Source organism: Urocitellus parryii, chromosome 8, assembly GCF_045843805.1.
Source record: "Urocitellus parryii isolate mUroPar1 chromosome 8, mUroPar1.hap1, whole genome shotgun sequence".
NCBI classification, from domain to species: Eukaryota; Metazoa; Chordata; class Mammalia; order Rodentia; family Sciuridae; genus Urocitellus; species Urocitellus parryii.
Window position 1 is genome coordinate 134172133 of NC_135538.1, and position 13384 is coordinate 134185516.

General features: G+C 44.8%; 1 protein-coding gene across 1 annotated transcript in view; it reads right to left on the bottom strand.

The window, feature by feature from the left end:
• Slc22a23 (solute carrier family 22 member 23) overlaps positions 1 to 13384 on the bottom strand; it is a 179131-nt gene that overhangs the window by 24740 nt on the left and 141007 nt on the right. Inside the window, exon 5 of the mRNA XM_026407108.2 lies at positions 1663 to 1790. Within this exon, the coding sequence (XP_026262893.1) occupies positions 1663 to 1790 (128 nt within the window). The remainder of the gene's footprint in view (positions 1 to 1662; positions 1791 to 13384) is intronic.

The window sequence follows — 13384 nt, forward strand, 5'->3', positions numbered from 1 at the left end:
ATAGTTCCTCCCTCATAGGACTGTTGGGAAGAAATAGCTTCATACATGTAAAGCATTTAGGATTAAATACATGAGTCAATACTTGCAAATCATTTAGAAATGGGACTGCCATATAAACATTATGTGTCATCTTCTCTGCTATCCTTGCGCCTGGATCAAAGGGACCACAGATGCTCCCTTGAGGTGCTAGCACTCAATACTCTGCACATAGAACAGACCAGGCTCCCATCTTTCATGCCAGAGAGGACAGGATTTTGGGTTGATCTGTATTCTCCTCTGGGGCTGAGGGCTGGTAGAACACACCTTGCCCAGCATGTGGTGGTGGCCCAGCTGGCTGTCCTCCAGGTGGAGGGAGAGATGGCATCCTGGCTGAGCAGCAGTACCGGTGGCACTTCTACCAACCCAGGTTATCACATCTTCTGATTCAGGAGTCTAATGGGAAGGCAGCTAGACATTTCTCTGTTCTGGTCCCTTGTCCCTTTCTTATGGGGCATGGAGACCTGCAGGGTACGTTCTCCTACCTGGCGCAGGACCCTGCTCACTGTGCCTTGAAGCCAGGCTCGCCCAGCCAATTCCCACTTCAGTCAATCACCACCACTCTCCATCCCTCTGTCCTGCTGTTCCACCCCTGCCTCTGAGTGCCCGTGGATCCACTTCCTGTCGGCAGGCAGGCTCTGCCTTCAAGACCCCTGAGGGCAAGCCTTGGCCTGTTTCCTTCCTTGCTCTATCTAGAACAGCGCCTGACACACAGTGGGCATTTAGTAGATATCTGTTGAATGAATGAACAGTCATAACAAGGATTTCTGCTGGTGGGGGAAATGTGCACACTCCCCTGGACAAGGACCTGTCGATTCTTTTCCTAGGAAATTTTACAGTAACAATGTATACCAGGTCTTCAGGATAGGGCACTTGGGTCTACAGTGTCTTTCAGAAGTCTATCCGTACAACACTCATCCCAGAATCTCTTCTAGTGCTTATTGCACTTATTCTAAGTTCTCAGGGCTTATTCAGATCTCCTAGGTCCACATCTCTGGGTCCAAAGAGGGATCCAGGAATGTGGATGTGAACAACCTTCTGGTAATATTTATGGATCCCTCACTTTACAGCCCCACCTAGCTTGTGATTCACAATGCCTCTGATTCACAAGAACCCACTATCCAAGAACAGTATGGTTTTCCAGTTCTTCCATTGCCCAGCAAATAGGTCATGGCCAGAAATAGACAAAGCCAGCTCTCTGAAGGTCATTATTAGGAAAAGAGAGGTCAGGAAGGCGATAGTAGATATGCATCCCAAGTCAGGGCTTTGGTGGCTTTTAAATCTGAAAGGGCAGGGAATTCAGGCAGGTCGGGCTGAGTGCCACAAGCCCAATATACACAGTGAAGATCGGGTGTGGGCTCATACCCCAATTCTAGATTTGGAAGGGCAATGTTGAACACTATAGTGTGTTGAACGTGATCATGAAAGAAACCAGTACCCAGAAAGGGGAGAGAATTTCAGTTTGCTCTAACTCCTAGCCTCTAGATGTTACTGCTGCCTTTCTTCAAATCACTGGTTGCAGAAGAACTGAACAGAACAGCTGCTTGGGACAGAAAAACCAGCCCAGGAATCATGGCCTGCTCCACAGAGACCCTGGACACCTTCACCAGCCCACAGTCTACTTACCGGGCATCACGCCCTTGATGTCGCTCTCAGGGCTCATGCAGTTCTTCTGGGTGAAGTGCAGGATCAGCTTCTTGGCAGACTCAAACTGCTGGGTAGCCATCAGCCACCGGAGGGACTCGGGGAATATCCTTCAAAGACACAAAGGGAATTGTTGAATGTCTTCTGGTTCTGCAGGGGGCCGAGGAGGAGGGCTTTAGGTGTGGCCCGCTGCCCATGGAATGGATTCTCTTCAGCCTAATGGGGGAGACAAGACTACAGGCACTGAGACGTGTCCAATCTTCTTGTAGAAAGTATGAAAATCAAAACTTCAAAAATGTGGCCAATATAAAAACATTCTATCAACCGTGTCAAGGAATCAGTGTATATATACCTTTCAAAATAACGTGTGTGTGTGTGTGTGTGTGTGTGTGTGTGTGTATGTGTACGTACATGCTGGGGATTGAACCAAGGGCCTCGTGCATGCTAGGCAAGTGCTCTACCACCCAGGCCAACCGATTTCTAAAACATGTATAACCAATTCACTGAAGCATTCTTTTGTTGTGTTTTGTCTCAAAAATACAAATAGAATAATTTTAAGTTTAAAAACTTATTCCTAAAACAAGCCAACCTGACTGCTATTTTCAGTTTTTGCATGTTTGAAGGCTTAGTCTAACAGCTTGCCTTCAGGATTATTTCAGTATTGCTACTAACTGCATGCTATTTCTCCCTGAAATGAAGCCCCCACATAGTTGTTTTCATGTTTTATCAGCAACAGATATATATATTTTTGAAAGATTATAATCTTGTGCAAAGCCCCAACAGGGGAGAAGAAAGAACTTCCCCCTGGTGCTTCGTTATCAATTAATTGATTTTGTGGTGAAGCGTAGCCCAGCACTTAGGAGAATGGACATGGCTGTGTGCCAATAAAACTTTATTATAGGCAGCAGGCTTGGGAGTGACAAAAAGTGGAAATCAACACTAAGGACGGTAGTCCCAGCTTCTTGTTGCCAGGGTGTTCTAGTTACCAGCCTATTTTAGTTTAGTTACATAGTATCCGGACAGTCATGATGGACACTGATGAGAAGCTACTGTAACGACCTAACCCCTCCCATGCCAGCTCAGGGGAGTCCAATTAAATGAACCCAGCAGTTAGAAAAAGCATTACTGGTTCCCAGCTGCTTGGGAGGTTGAGGCGGAAGTATCACAAGTTCAAAATCAGCCTAAGCAAAAATGAGGCACTAAGCAACTAGGGCCAGGGATGGGGTTCAGTGGTTGAGTGCCCCTAAGTTCAATCACCGGTACACCCCCCATCCCCACCCCCCACCCCCGCCAAACAAAAAGCATTACTGGTGCTGTGGTCTGAAAGCTGGTGATGGAAAGCCACAGTGATACACATTTTAACTTGAAGGCACTGATCCTTTGTTAATCATCAGAATTAATATCTGTCTCACTGGCCTCTAGTTACAAAAGTTGCAAATAGCATAATTTAAGCAAATAGAAACACATAGATACAACATGACATATGATATAAATATTAAAATCTGGCATTTTAAAAATCAAATCTTTTCTTTATAATGCAATAATTTAAGCATTTATACTGCGATAATTTATGCTGCCCCCCTGTCGTTTGAAGGTCTCATGTGTTGTATTTTTATCTTTCTATCTGCATGTAATATCTTTTTCTAATTTCTTGAGATGGCTATAGATCATTAACATTCATTTTTTTCAACACATGTATTTAAGACTTCAAAATTTCACCTAAGTATCCCGTCAGCTACATCTGTGATTTGATTCTAAACATCTTATGATTTTCATTAGAGTTTTCTCTTACCTCAAAATATACAAATACGTTAACCTGACAGGCCAAGTTATTTTGCAGGTGGCCTCTGAAGCACTAAAGGATGATATATGACATGCGGAAGTTTGTGTCTTTTACAAATAAATTAACATTAATTAAATCATGGGCCCTAATTGCAATGGTTGGGGAGATTTTGACAATCCAGGTCATAAACAAATGCTGTGCCGGAGAAGAACTAGGCCTGGGGGTGGAAGCAACCACCAGGGGCAAGGCTGCACCCCACCACCCAAGCCCTGGGGCCAGGAGCCTGGAGCACTTGAGTCTCCACCACAGACCTCCAGGTTACATTGCCCCGGCCATCTCACAACCTATTCCTGCACTCATCCTTGAGCTTTCCCCACAGAATGGAGGCTACCATGGTAAGTGCTTGCCACACAGAGTTTTGGTCCTTAGATTCAGGAGGTGAGTGAGGGCTCAGGGAAAATACGAAGAGTCCTGTATTTGAGTAGCATCACTCTGTCTTTCATAAAGCCCTCCATCATGCACACAGGCAGACATTTTTGTTCCTGGAGTTCTATCAGTGTAGGCACTGAATCCCAGGAGGACAGTGTTACACCCACATAACCCTGACCTTCAGGAGAAGATTCTTTTCTGTTGCAGAGGCACAGGCAGTGACCACAGCCCCAACCCGGAGGATTCACCTGCAGGCTAGGGATGCCCAGGTTGACAGGCCTCTGGGGCGCTGCCTAATCCCCCAAGTGGCCATGTGCTCTCTAGCACACGCTGGTTCTGAAGACATCAGAAGGGATAACTAAAAACCAACTACAGTAAATAGACATCCTTCTGAGAAGTGACCACGCGCACAGTCCTTTCTAGACAATCTCTGAGAACCGTGGAGCTTGTAGGACAGGTTTCCAGGAAAGCACCCATTTCAAAGGCATGGTGGGTCCTCACAGTTGAAGTGGGAGTGGTCTTAGAGCTCAAGCTTTCACGGGTCACCAAATCACTTTTTTCTAGTGTCCTGAGCATGGACCCTACACATCTACCTCAGAGGGGTACATTCTTGTCCTCACATTTTGCAGAAGGAGACCTCTGTAGACAATTAAAGTAAAACATACAAGTGTATACATATGTGTACACACACACACACACACACACACACACACACACCCTTATGAGCGAATCAGACAGAAGCCTGTAGAACCTGAGACATGTTGGGGGCAACTGGCGAAGGTGGTCCAGGGCTCTCAGGAGAGATGGCTCTGCTGGGCTGTCTGGTGTAGGTACTGCAAGATCCTGGGCATTATGAAGTGCTATTAGTCTGCAGTGAATGGAAATCAGAAATATCGCTCTCCCTGGAGATGTGGGCAGACTCCTGATGGCCACACAATTGTCTCCAATGGCAGATGGCTCTGAAAACAACCTGACTGGACTCTATCAGTCTCCCATGTGAAGCTCATTAGTAGTGGTACTATCATTAACCCATTTTATAGATGGGAAAACTCAGGCAAAGAAAGTTCAAGTACACTTCGAAGGTTCACATCGCTGTTAAATGGCAGGTGGGGATTTGAAGGCCAGTGGTCTGGACTGGAGGGTCCACACTCTTAACCTTGGAGGACACTGGCCAGCCAGCAACTGCCATTGGGACTGTCATTCAGCAATCTTCCTCAGGCCTTCTAGAATGCTACTGGCCCAAAGGACGAATGAGTGCAATACTTACATTTTATGAGGGGCTCGCTGTATTTAAATTTACTGCAAAGTCATAAAGAACTCATTGCACTGTTGGCCTCCGAGGGAGCCCAGAGAAGGTTGCTTCGGTTTGGAGAACGCACAGTATGGCCACATGACGGGAAGTGAATGGAATCTCTCCTGACTAGTACATAATGTAATAATGCCACACAAATTAAAAAACCGGCCAATGGCCCAGGACCTGGGAGGAACATAGCTGAGCCTTAGAGAGATTGATATTTTCAACAAAATAATAAAAAATGCACAGGAGGCAGCTGGAGGCCACATCTGCTGCGGACACTCTTACATGTGGATGGTGACCAGGAGGATGACTTCTGCAGCTGTCAGAGGTGATGAGGCAGAAGAGCCATAATGGCTTTCCTGGCAGATGGCTTTCTAATTGGCTGCCAGAAGCCGCTTTGGCCAGGATGGCTGTACTTTTTTTCTTTCAAATCTTTGTACCTATCATCACAACGTATCTATGCTGCAAGGGGAGAGGTACAAGCCAGGGGAGTCCCAGGCACCAGAAAAGAAAGTTGGTTAGTTTGCTGTGGCCACGGCCCCAAAAGAGTGGAACTGGAAGTTTTCAGAGCTGACAGTATTTAATTCTTTTCTACATGGTGGTATTCACATTCCATTTTACAGATGGGAAAACTCAAAGAGAGTTCAAGGATGTTACTTAGGATCACCCAGCTATTAAAAGGCAGAGCTGGATACTATAGTGACACAGTCACATCAATGTTTATAGCAGCTCAATTTACAATAGCTAAACTGTGGAAGCAACTTAGATGCCCTTCAATAAATAAATGGATAAAGAAACTGTGGTATATACACACAAAGGAATATTATTCAGCATTAAAAGAGAATAAAATTATGGAATTTTCAGGTAAATGGATGGGGTTGGAGAATATCATGCTAAGTAAAGTAAGCCAATCCCCCAAAACCAAAGGCCAAATGTTCTCTCTGATAAGTGGATGCTGATCCATAATAGGGGGAGGGGGCATGGGTAGAATGGAGGAACTTTGGATTAGGCAAAGGGGAGGGAGGAAAGGGGAGGGGTATCAGGGTAGGAAAGATGGTGGAATGAGATGGGCATCATTACCCTAGGTACATGTGTGACTCGACATATGGTGTGAAGCTACATCACGTACAACCAGAGAAATGAAAAGTGTGCTCCATTTGTGTGCAATGAAACGAAATGCATTCTGTTGTCATGTATAACTAATTAGAACAAATAAAAAAAATTTTAAAAAAAGCAGAGCTGGTATTTGAACCCCAAGAGTCTGACTTGAGAGATTTTTCAGGTTGGAAAGACCTCTTCTCAACTTTCACACCTGACAAGTGACCACTTTGATTGCTCCAAGCTGGGAGGTTCATTGATCCCTGGGTTTCCTGCAGGAAGGGTGTGGGCCTGCTAATTCCCATGTGGGAAGTAGAGGTTAGGAGTGTGGCAGAGCAAGGACAGAGGCCTGCAGGATGCAAAGTGGAGGATATTTTTCTCTTTGCTTCTAAAAAAATGTTCAGGATGAGGATGCTTGCTAGAGCACAATGTTCCAGCAGAAGCCACACAGGACCATGCAGAAGCAGGCAGAAGCTCTGCTGGGCTGGGTGTGCCTGAGGTCCCCCTGGCATGGAGAGAGAGGGTGCTGGCTGTGGATAGCTGCCTCTCACCAGCACATTTTGAGTTCCCAGGTGTGGTGCTGATCCAGTGATGGAGAGGTGAGAAGACATGTCCTCCAGCCTGTGCAGGATGCTGGAACAGTTAGGTGGATGGACTGTGAGCAGGCTGAGCAGACAGACAGCACGGGGAAGCACTGTGTTGCATTCACGGTACTTGCCAGTTTACTACCAATCCCGACTGGGTGTACAGACACAGTAGCAGGCACAGGAGCTGTCCTCCCTGGAAACTGGCTCTCCAGGTCATCTTGGACTCTTAGATCCATCTTGTCCCAGCAGAAGTCCCTAGGGGAATGTGAGCAGAAGGCTAAACTGTCCAAAGAACCTCCTGCCCCAAGGAATTGGATGGGGGTCCCTTTCAGAAATATGTTCGGGTGGTTAGAAGGTCTACAATCCCTTAGTCACAATTCCAGAACTCTCAAAACCTGCTGTTGAACTTGGTAACAATACCCAAACTGGGCCTGAGTCCACTGGAGACACAGCCAGACCTGGACATGTGTGGATTGAGCCTTCACTCATCTCTCCTCATGGAGCCTCACGGGCATTTCATTGTAGAGATGCCCGTATGTCAGATGCCAGACTGTGGCTGCCGACCCTGATGCACGTTCAACACTGTCAGCTCAGCGATGGCGAAGGCTCAATTTGAACCATGTAATGTCACATGCTGTGTATCTATTAATGCAGGGCTGCGTGGTAGGTGCCCCACATGACATGAGTCACTTCATGACATTGTCCCAGCAACAGCCAGAGGTGGGATGATCATCAGTGAGTTAGAGCTGAGTGAACTGGGGCAAGAGTTTAGCTATGGAATTCTTAACTAAGCAAATCACAGATAAATCCATTCTCTACTAGACACTATCAATGGATGGCTGGGTAAACCAAATGTGGTATATACACACAAGAATATTATTCACCCTTAAAAAGGAAGGGAATTCTGATACATGCAGTGCTTCGGCTTGAATGTGTCCCAAGATTTCATGTGTTAGAAACTTAATCCCCAAATGAATATGCTGAATGGAGAAGGAAACCTTGGGAGGTAAGATTAGATAAGGTCATGGGTGGGGGCTCCCATGAAGGAACCGATGGCTTTCTAAGAGCCCTGTCTTGCCATGTGATGCCCTCTATCATGTTATGATACTCTAAGAAGGCCCCTGCCTTACAAAAGCACAGAGCCCTTGGACCTCCCAGTCACTAGAAAGAAGCTAAATAAACCTCTATTTTTTATAAATGACCCAGACTCAGGTACTTTGTTATAGCAACAGACAATAGACTAAGAGTAAACCTTAGGAACATTATGCTCAGTGAAATAAGCCACAGAAAGAAAAAAAAAAAAAACACTTTTGATTTCACTTATACAAGGTACCTAGCCTCAGATTCACAGAGATAGGAAGCAGAAGGTTAGCCGCCAGGCCCTGAGGATAGGGATAGGGAATGTGGAGTTGTCACTTAAAAGGTTTGGAATTTCAGTTTTATAAGGTGAAAATGTTCTAGAGAAGAATTGTGGGATGGTTGCACCACAGTATGAATGTGGCCACTAAGTTGGACACTTTAAAATGGCTAAATAGGCAAATTTTATGTATATTTTTGCCATAATTTTAAAAAAAATTACACAGAAGATAAAGGCCCTTCTTGATCTTTGACTCCAACTGGGTTTCCCCTGCACTGCCCCTCTCTTATGCCCTCTCAAAGCTAACCCCTTGGCACAAACAGCATCGAGGGTCATTTCTTTCCTCTGCTATGTTTCAGTTTCACTCCCATGTTTCAGTTTCACTCTTTAAAATTTCCAGACTGGCACACATTTGCCCACCTGGTGATCCCAAGACCCTTGCTCTGTGTGCTGTGCCCCGTGGCCCCCTTCTGGAGGTCTTGGATAAACTCGCACTAACCTATTCTTGAGCTGCGGACACGCACACACACAGTCAATGAAACCTCAGAAGCTCATCATTTTCCTGTGTGTACTTGCCACATAAAACCCAACATAAAACCACAGCATGGTTCAGCAGGTCACTTACCCTGTGGCTTCAATTAATCTAAAAAAGCCAAGAACCAGAAATTAAGTGCAAGGGGTCTCTGATTGAACATTGTGGAGGTTACACAGTCCAGTCGCTGAAAACAGACTAACTTCACAGAAGAGCCCTCGGGACTGAGACTGAGGAGTAAATTCTAGGAGAGAGAGTCCCCAGCCACAAACACAGGGCAGAGGCCACAGAGAGAGGGGAACAACGACCATGCTTCGGGAGAGATGGCCAGACACCCCCACACAGCAGTCAGCAACAGGGGACCCAGAGATGTCCCCATGCACATGGCCCAACCCCTCACCGACAAGCTGAGTCCTGCCTGGGCCCAGAACCTGGGTCTCAGGATTCTTTCCACACCATGCAAGGTTGACAGTGTTGCTTAAAAAGCAGGAGAAATAGATTTTAGAAAGACTCCTACTCAAATAAGCTACCGCAAAACTCGGGCTCTTGAAGAGTTCAATGGAAAAAATTTTAATGTAAAATCTTTTCCCAGTGGCATCACATAAATGATGTTACTATATCAAGATAGAAAGTATTCTATGCTTTCTGAATTAATGCCACTGTTCAGACAAGGAGAGCTGCTTTTTCTCCTCCAGTACCTGCCTCAGCGCAGGCTTTGTGGAGCGCAGTGACTTAGGATTCCACAGTAAGGAGCTGCCTGGAATACACATTGCTGTCTTGTCCTCTTTCCCAGAGTGGAGGTGGCCCTAAGCCTCAAGCTGTTCTGGTTTTCCCAATGCCATCCCTCTAACCCCAGTGATTGTTCACTAGAGTCAGCAGTTGAAACTCAATACTGTGATCTTTACATCAGATTACGAGGTGGATCATTTTTCCTTGACATTTAAAAATAACAAATTATTTCTTTATCCTATCCAGGCTGCTTTCTTGAGAATTCATTGAACATCCATTCTGATAAAACGCCAGTTTGGAAATTCTCTGAGTAGCGTGTGCGTTCTCGTTAATTGGCTGTACTTGAATATTTACTCAAAGAAAATACAGGAAGGAAATAGGACGAACTGCTCATGCTTTATTAAATTAGTTGTACCCTCAAGTCATTCATTTGTTTTTCCAAGTATTTACTTTTAGGGAGACACCTGTGGAGTCAGGCACACCCTCCTGTCTGGGATTCAATGTGACATTGTTTATGGCATAAACATTCACTGAGCACTGTTCACCTACCAGGCCAGGGTGGGCGTGGAGATGAACCCCGGTGTCTGGAGCACTAGTAGTTATCTTGTTGGGAAGAAAAACATGCTAAGCATGAACTCTACAATTGAATAGCTGTGCCCCCAGCCCGGGGCGGAGTGGTGGTGGTGGCGCATCTGTTAAGTGGGTCTATGTGACATAAAGCCATGCACACAAAGTGGGATCAGGGGAGAGGGCAATGTCACCAAAGGCTTTCATGGAGATGAGGTTTTCCCTGGATGAGCCCGTGAAAAAGGGTGAATCTGTGCTAACTGTGCTTTCTGATTTAAAGAGGTGATTCTAGCTGTTGGCGCTTTGGGCATGACCAAACATCACGATGTTATGAAATTCTGAAGAGTCTCAAAAGCAAAATAATCCACCAATCCATGGTTAGAATCAAATTAAGTACTAATTGGGAAAATATAATTAGTTTCTGGTTCAAAGCTTTTATAAAAATATAAGCTTGCGACTAGTCGATATGGTTTCACATGGACTTTCTTTTTAAAGTTTAGTTTTGTTTGCTATATATGAAAAATAAAGTGAGCAGGTGTGGTTCAAGGTATAGGACATGGATAAATATTTTTAATTCAAATTTTTATTAAACTTAGAAATTGGGAGATAAGGGAGGGGTAAACATAGACTGGCTAAAATCAAATGTAGATTGGCTCTGAGGATGGTTAAGCCCCAAGGTTTTCCTAAGGCAAATGGACTCCCTGTAAATTTCTTGGTAGAACAGGGAGATTTTTTCAAAATTGAAATTACTATCCCACTAAATTTTCTGTCATATAAGCTCATAACTTTGTGTCTTTTTAGTTCTCCAAAAAAACCTAGACCCCATAATCATTCTGCTATAGAAAAATGATGAAAGCCTTTGACCTTGGACAAGTCACTTTATTCCTCTGGGCCTTAGTTTCCCCACTCTGTGGGAGAAGGTGGGTGAAATGGCAGCAAGACTTGCCTGGCTCCAATATTATCTAGATCTGGGGCTAACAGTCACTCCCTCTGAAAGGCAGAAATGATGCTGAGCATGGCCATGCATTGAGCAAATATTCTTATGGTACTTCAAGCACAGAATCAGTACCCAAAACGTCTTTGGAGCTAATCTTTCCATGATTAACCAACTTGGAATGTATAAGGATTGACATGAATTCAAGCTGTTCCTCGGTTCATATCATAAGCAGATGAAGACTTGGAATTCAATTACAATATGAATTCATCTAGAATCTATAACCAGAAATATAGCTGGGTTAACTCCACTTTCCCCCTCCTGCCCCTTTAACTGACTTATCCACACAGGTGGTTATCCGGCTACAGAAAGTATAAGTAAGATGCATAGAGCATTCAAAATATAATGCTGTAGGGGGAACTGCTTTGGCACCTCTGCGAATGATAAAGAAGTTGTGATATTGCAAAACAATTTGAAGAGGCAAGTAGGCAGAAAGAATATGGGTTTCTGTTGCTCCTGCATCTAATGGGGATTTTATTGGCACCTCTGTATTTGCAGCCTGTCACAGGGAGTCTAATCAGCTCCCCCAGCCCCTGGGGAACCAGCCTCTTCCAATCTGCTGGCTCTCATCCTGCTCCCCAGCAGGGTGGCAGACACTGACTCATTTTCTGGGTGGCTTCCTGCCAGTCCTGCCCTGACCTCACGCCTGGCTCTGGAAGGTGCCTCTAGCCACCACCACACCCACCTCTCCTAACTCCCATGGAAGCCTTGTCACAACTTAGGCAGTTTCAATGACTAAGTGAGGCTATCTGGTCTGCTGTCCAGGGCTGCCACTCTTTGATCAGGCTGTGTGCTTTGCCAGTCTCTAAGGCCAACCCTGAGGTGGCTGGGTCCCCTACTTTGGCCATCTGTCAGTAGCAAACACTTAGCACTAGACACCTGTCACCAGATGTCCATATACCTGATTTCAGCCAGTTGTCAACAGCTCAGCCCCATCAACCCTCCAAAGCAGGCACACATGGTGGCTCTCTGCCAGGGAAGGTTGTAGAGTGACCCTTGGAGGATGATTTTTGGAGACATTCTCTGCATGGATTGGTAGGGACAAAGGCTGGCCCGGGGCAGAGAGCCTGAAGCCATGGTGAGTGCATGGTATTGGATGACCACACTTAACCCACCTTCTTGGGCCTCTTTCCACTTCTCCTTGGAAGCTGTTGTGTTGACCACTGGGGTTCCTAATATTTTACATAATCTCTGCGTACTCAGAATTTTAAAATGAGGCAAAATGAGGCAGCCACTTGTCTGAGAGCTCCCTAAAATTCCATGCCATCAGCAAATCCCCAAACACCAATTTAGAGAACACTGTGATCTCACTTTTAATTGCTCATTCAATTTTCGCCACTGGAATATGGAGTACATTTGTATTTCTACATTTGCCTTTTGTTAGCATTATCCAATCTTTCCCCAATCTAGATAATTTGTAGACAAAAATAGGATTTGACTAAGATTTTTTTTTATTTCCAATACATCTCCCTAAATTAACTAATAATCTGTTAAAAAATAATTTTTGCACATTTATTCAAACTCCTAGAATCTACGGCTTTTTATGATTCACTTCTTCCTTTTTCCTTTGAGGGAGAAATTTTCCTATCTGACTTAATTGTTAATATAACTGAAATCAGTCTCCCTCCTTGTGTGCAGGGAATTCCACAGCCCTTATTTGATCGATAATAAAGTCTCTTTGTATAATGTAGTATTTTGACCCCCCCTTTTGAAATAAAACTTTTTGAAGGAGGAAGGTATTGTGTCTCTTATCTGGGCAAGAAGAACCACTGATCACTGCTAGATTTCATACACATACAAGTGTACGTGCACACACACACACACACACACACACACACCACAAGCACACACTCACACATTCACATAATTTTCAATGACTCTTTTAATCGTTCTAACAATAAGCAGCAAAATTAATTCATCCATTTAAATTTTTATTAAGCCTCTATAAGGTAGGTAGTGATACTCTAATGGTTTTAAGAAATGTTTTTATAATTGTTAAACAATGTAGTAGATAAAGAAAAAGAGGACACGAGGAATCCTTCCTGAATGAGAAGCATTGATCTGTGCCAAGTGCATCTTGTGCTCAGTAACACAGGGGCCTCCTGGGCTCAGCAGCTCCATGGAGTGCAGGACTGATCTGAATAGCTGGTAGCCTTTATGTCGGCCTGAGCCTCTACCTGCGGGATTCAGACCCCAGCCCTGCTTAGCGCTACAGGCCTTTCAACAAACCATCAAATCTCTGGGTCCCTCAGTTTCTTTATCTGTACCAGGTTGTCCTAGCATCTACTTCAGAGGGCCTTTGGGAGGATGAAAGGAGCAAGGAATTTGAAA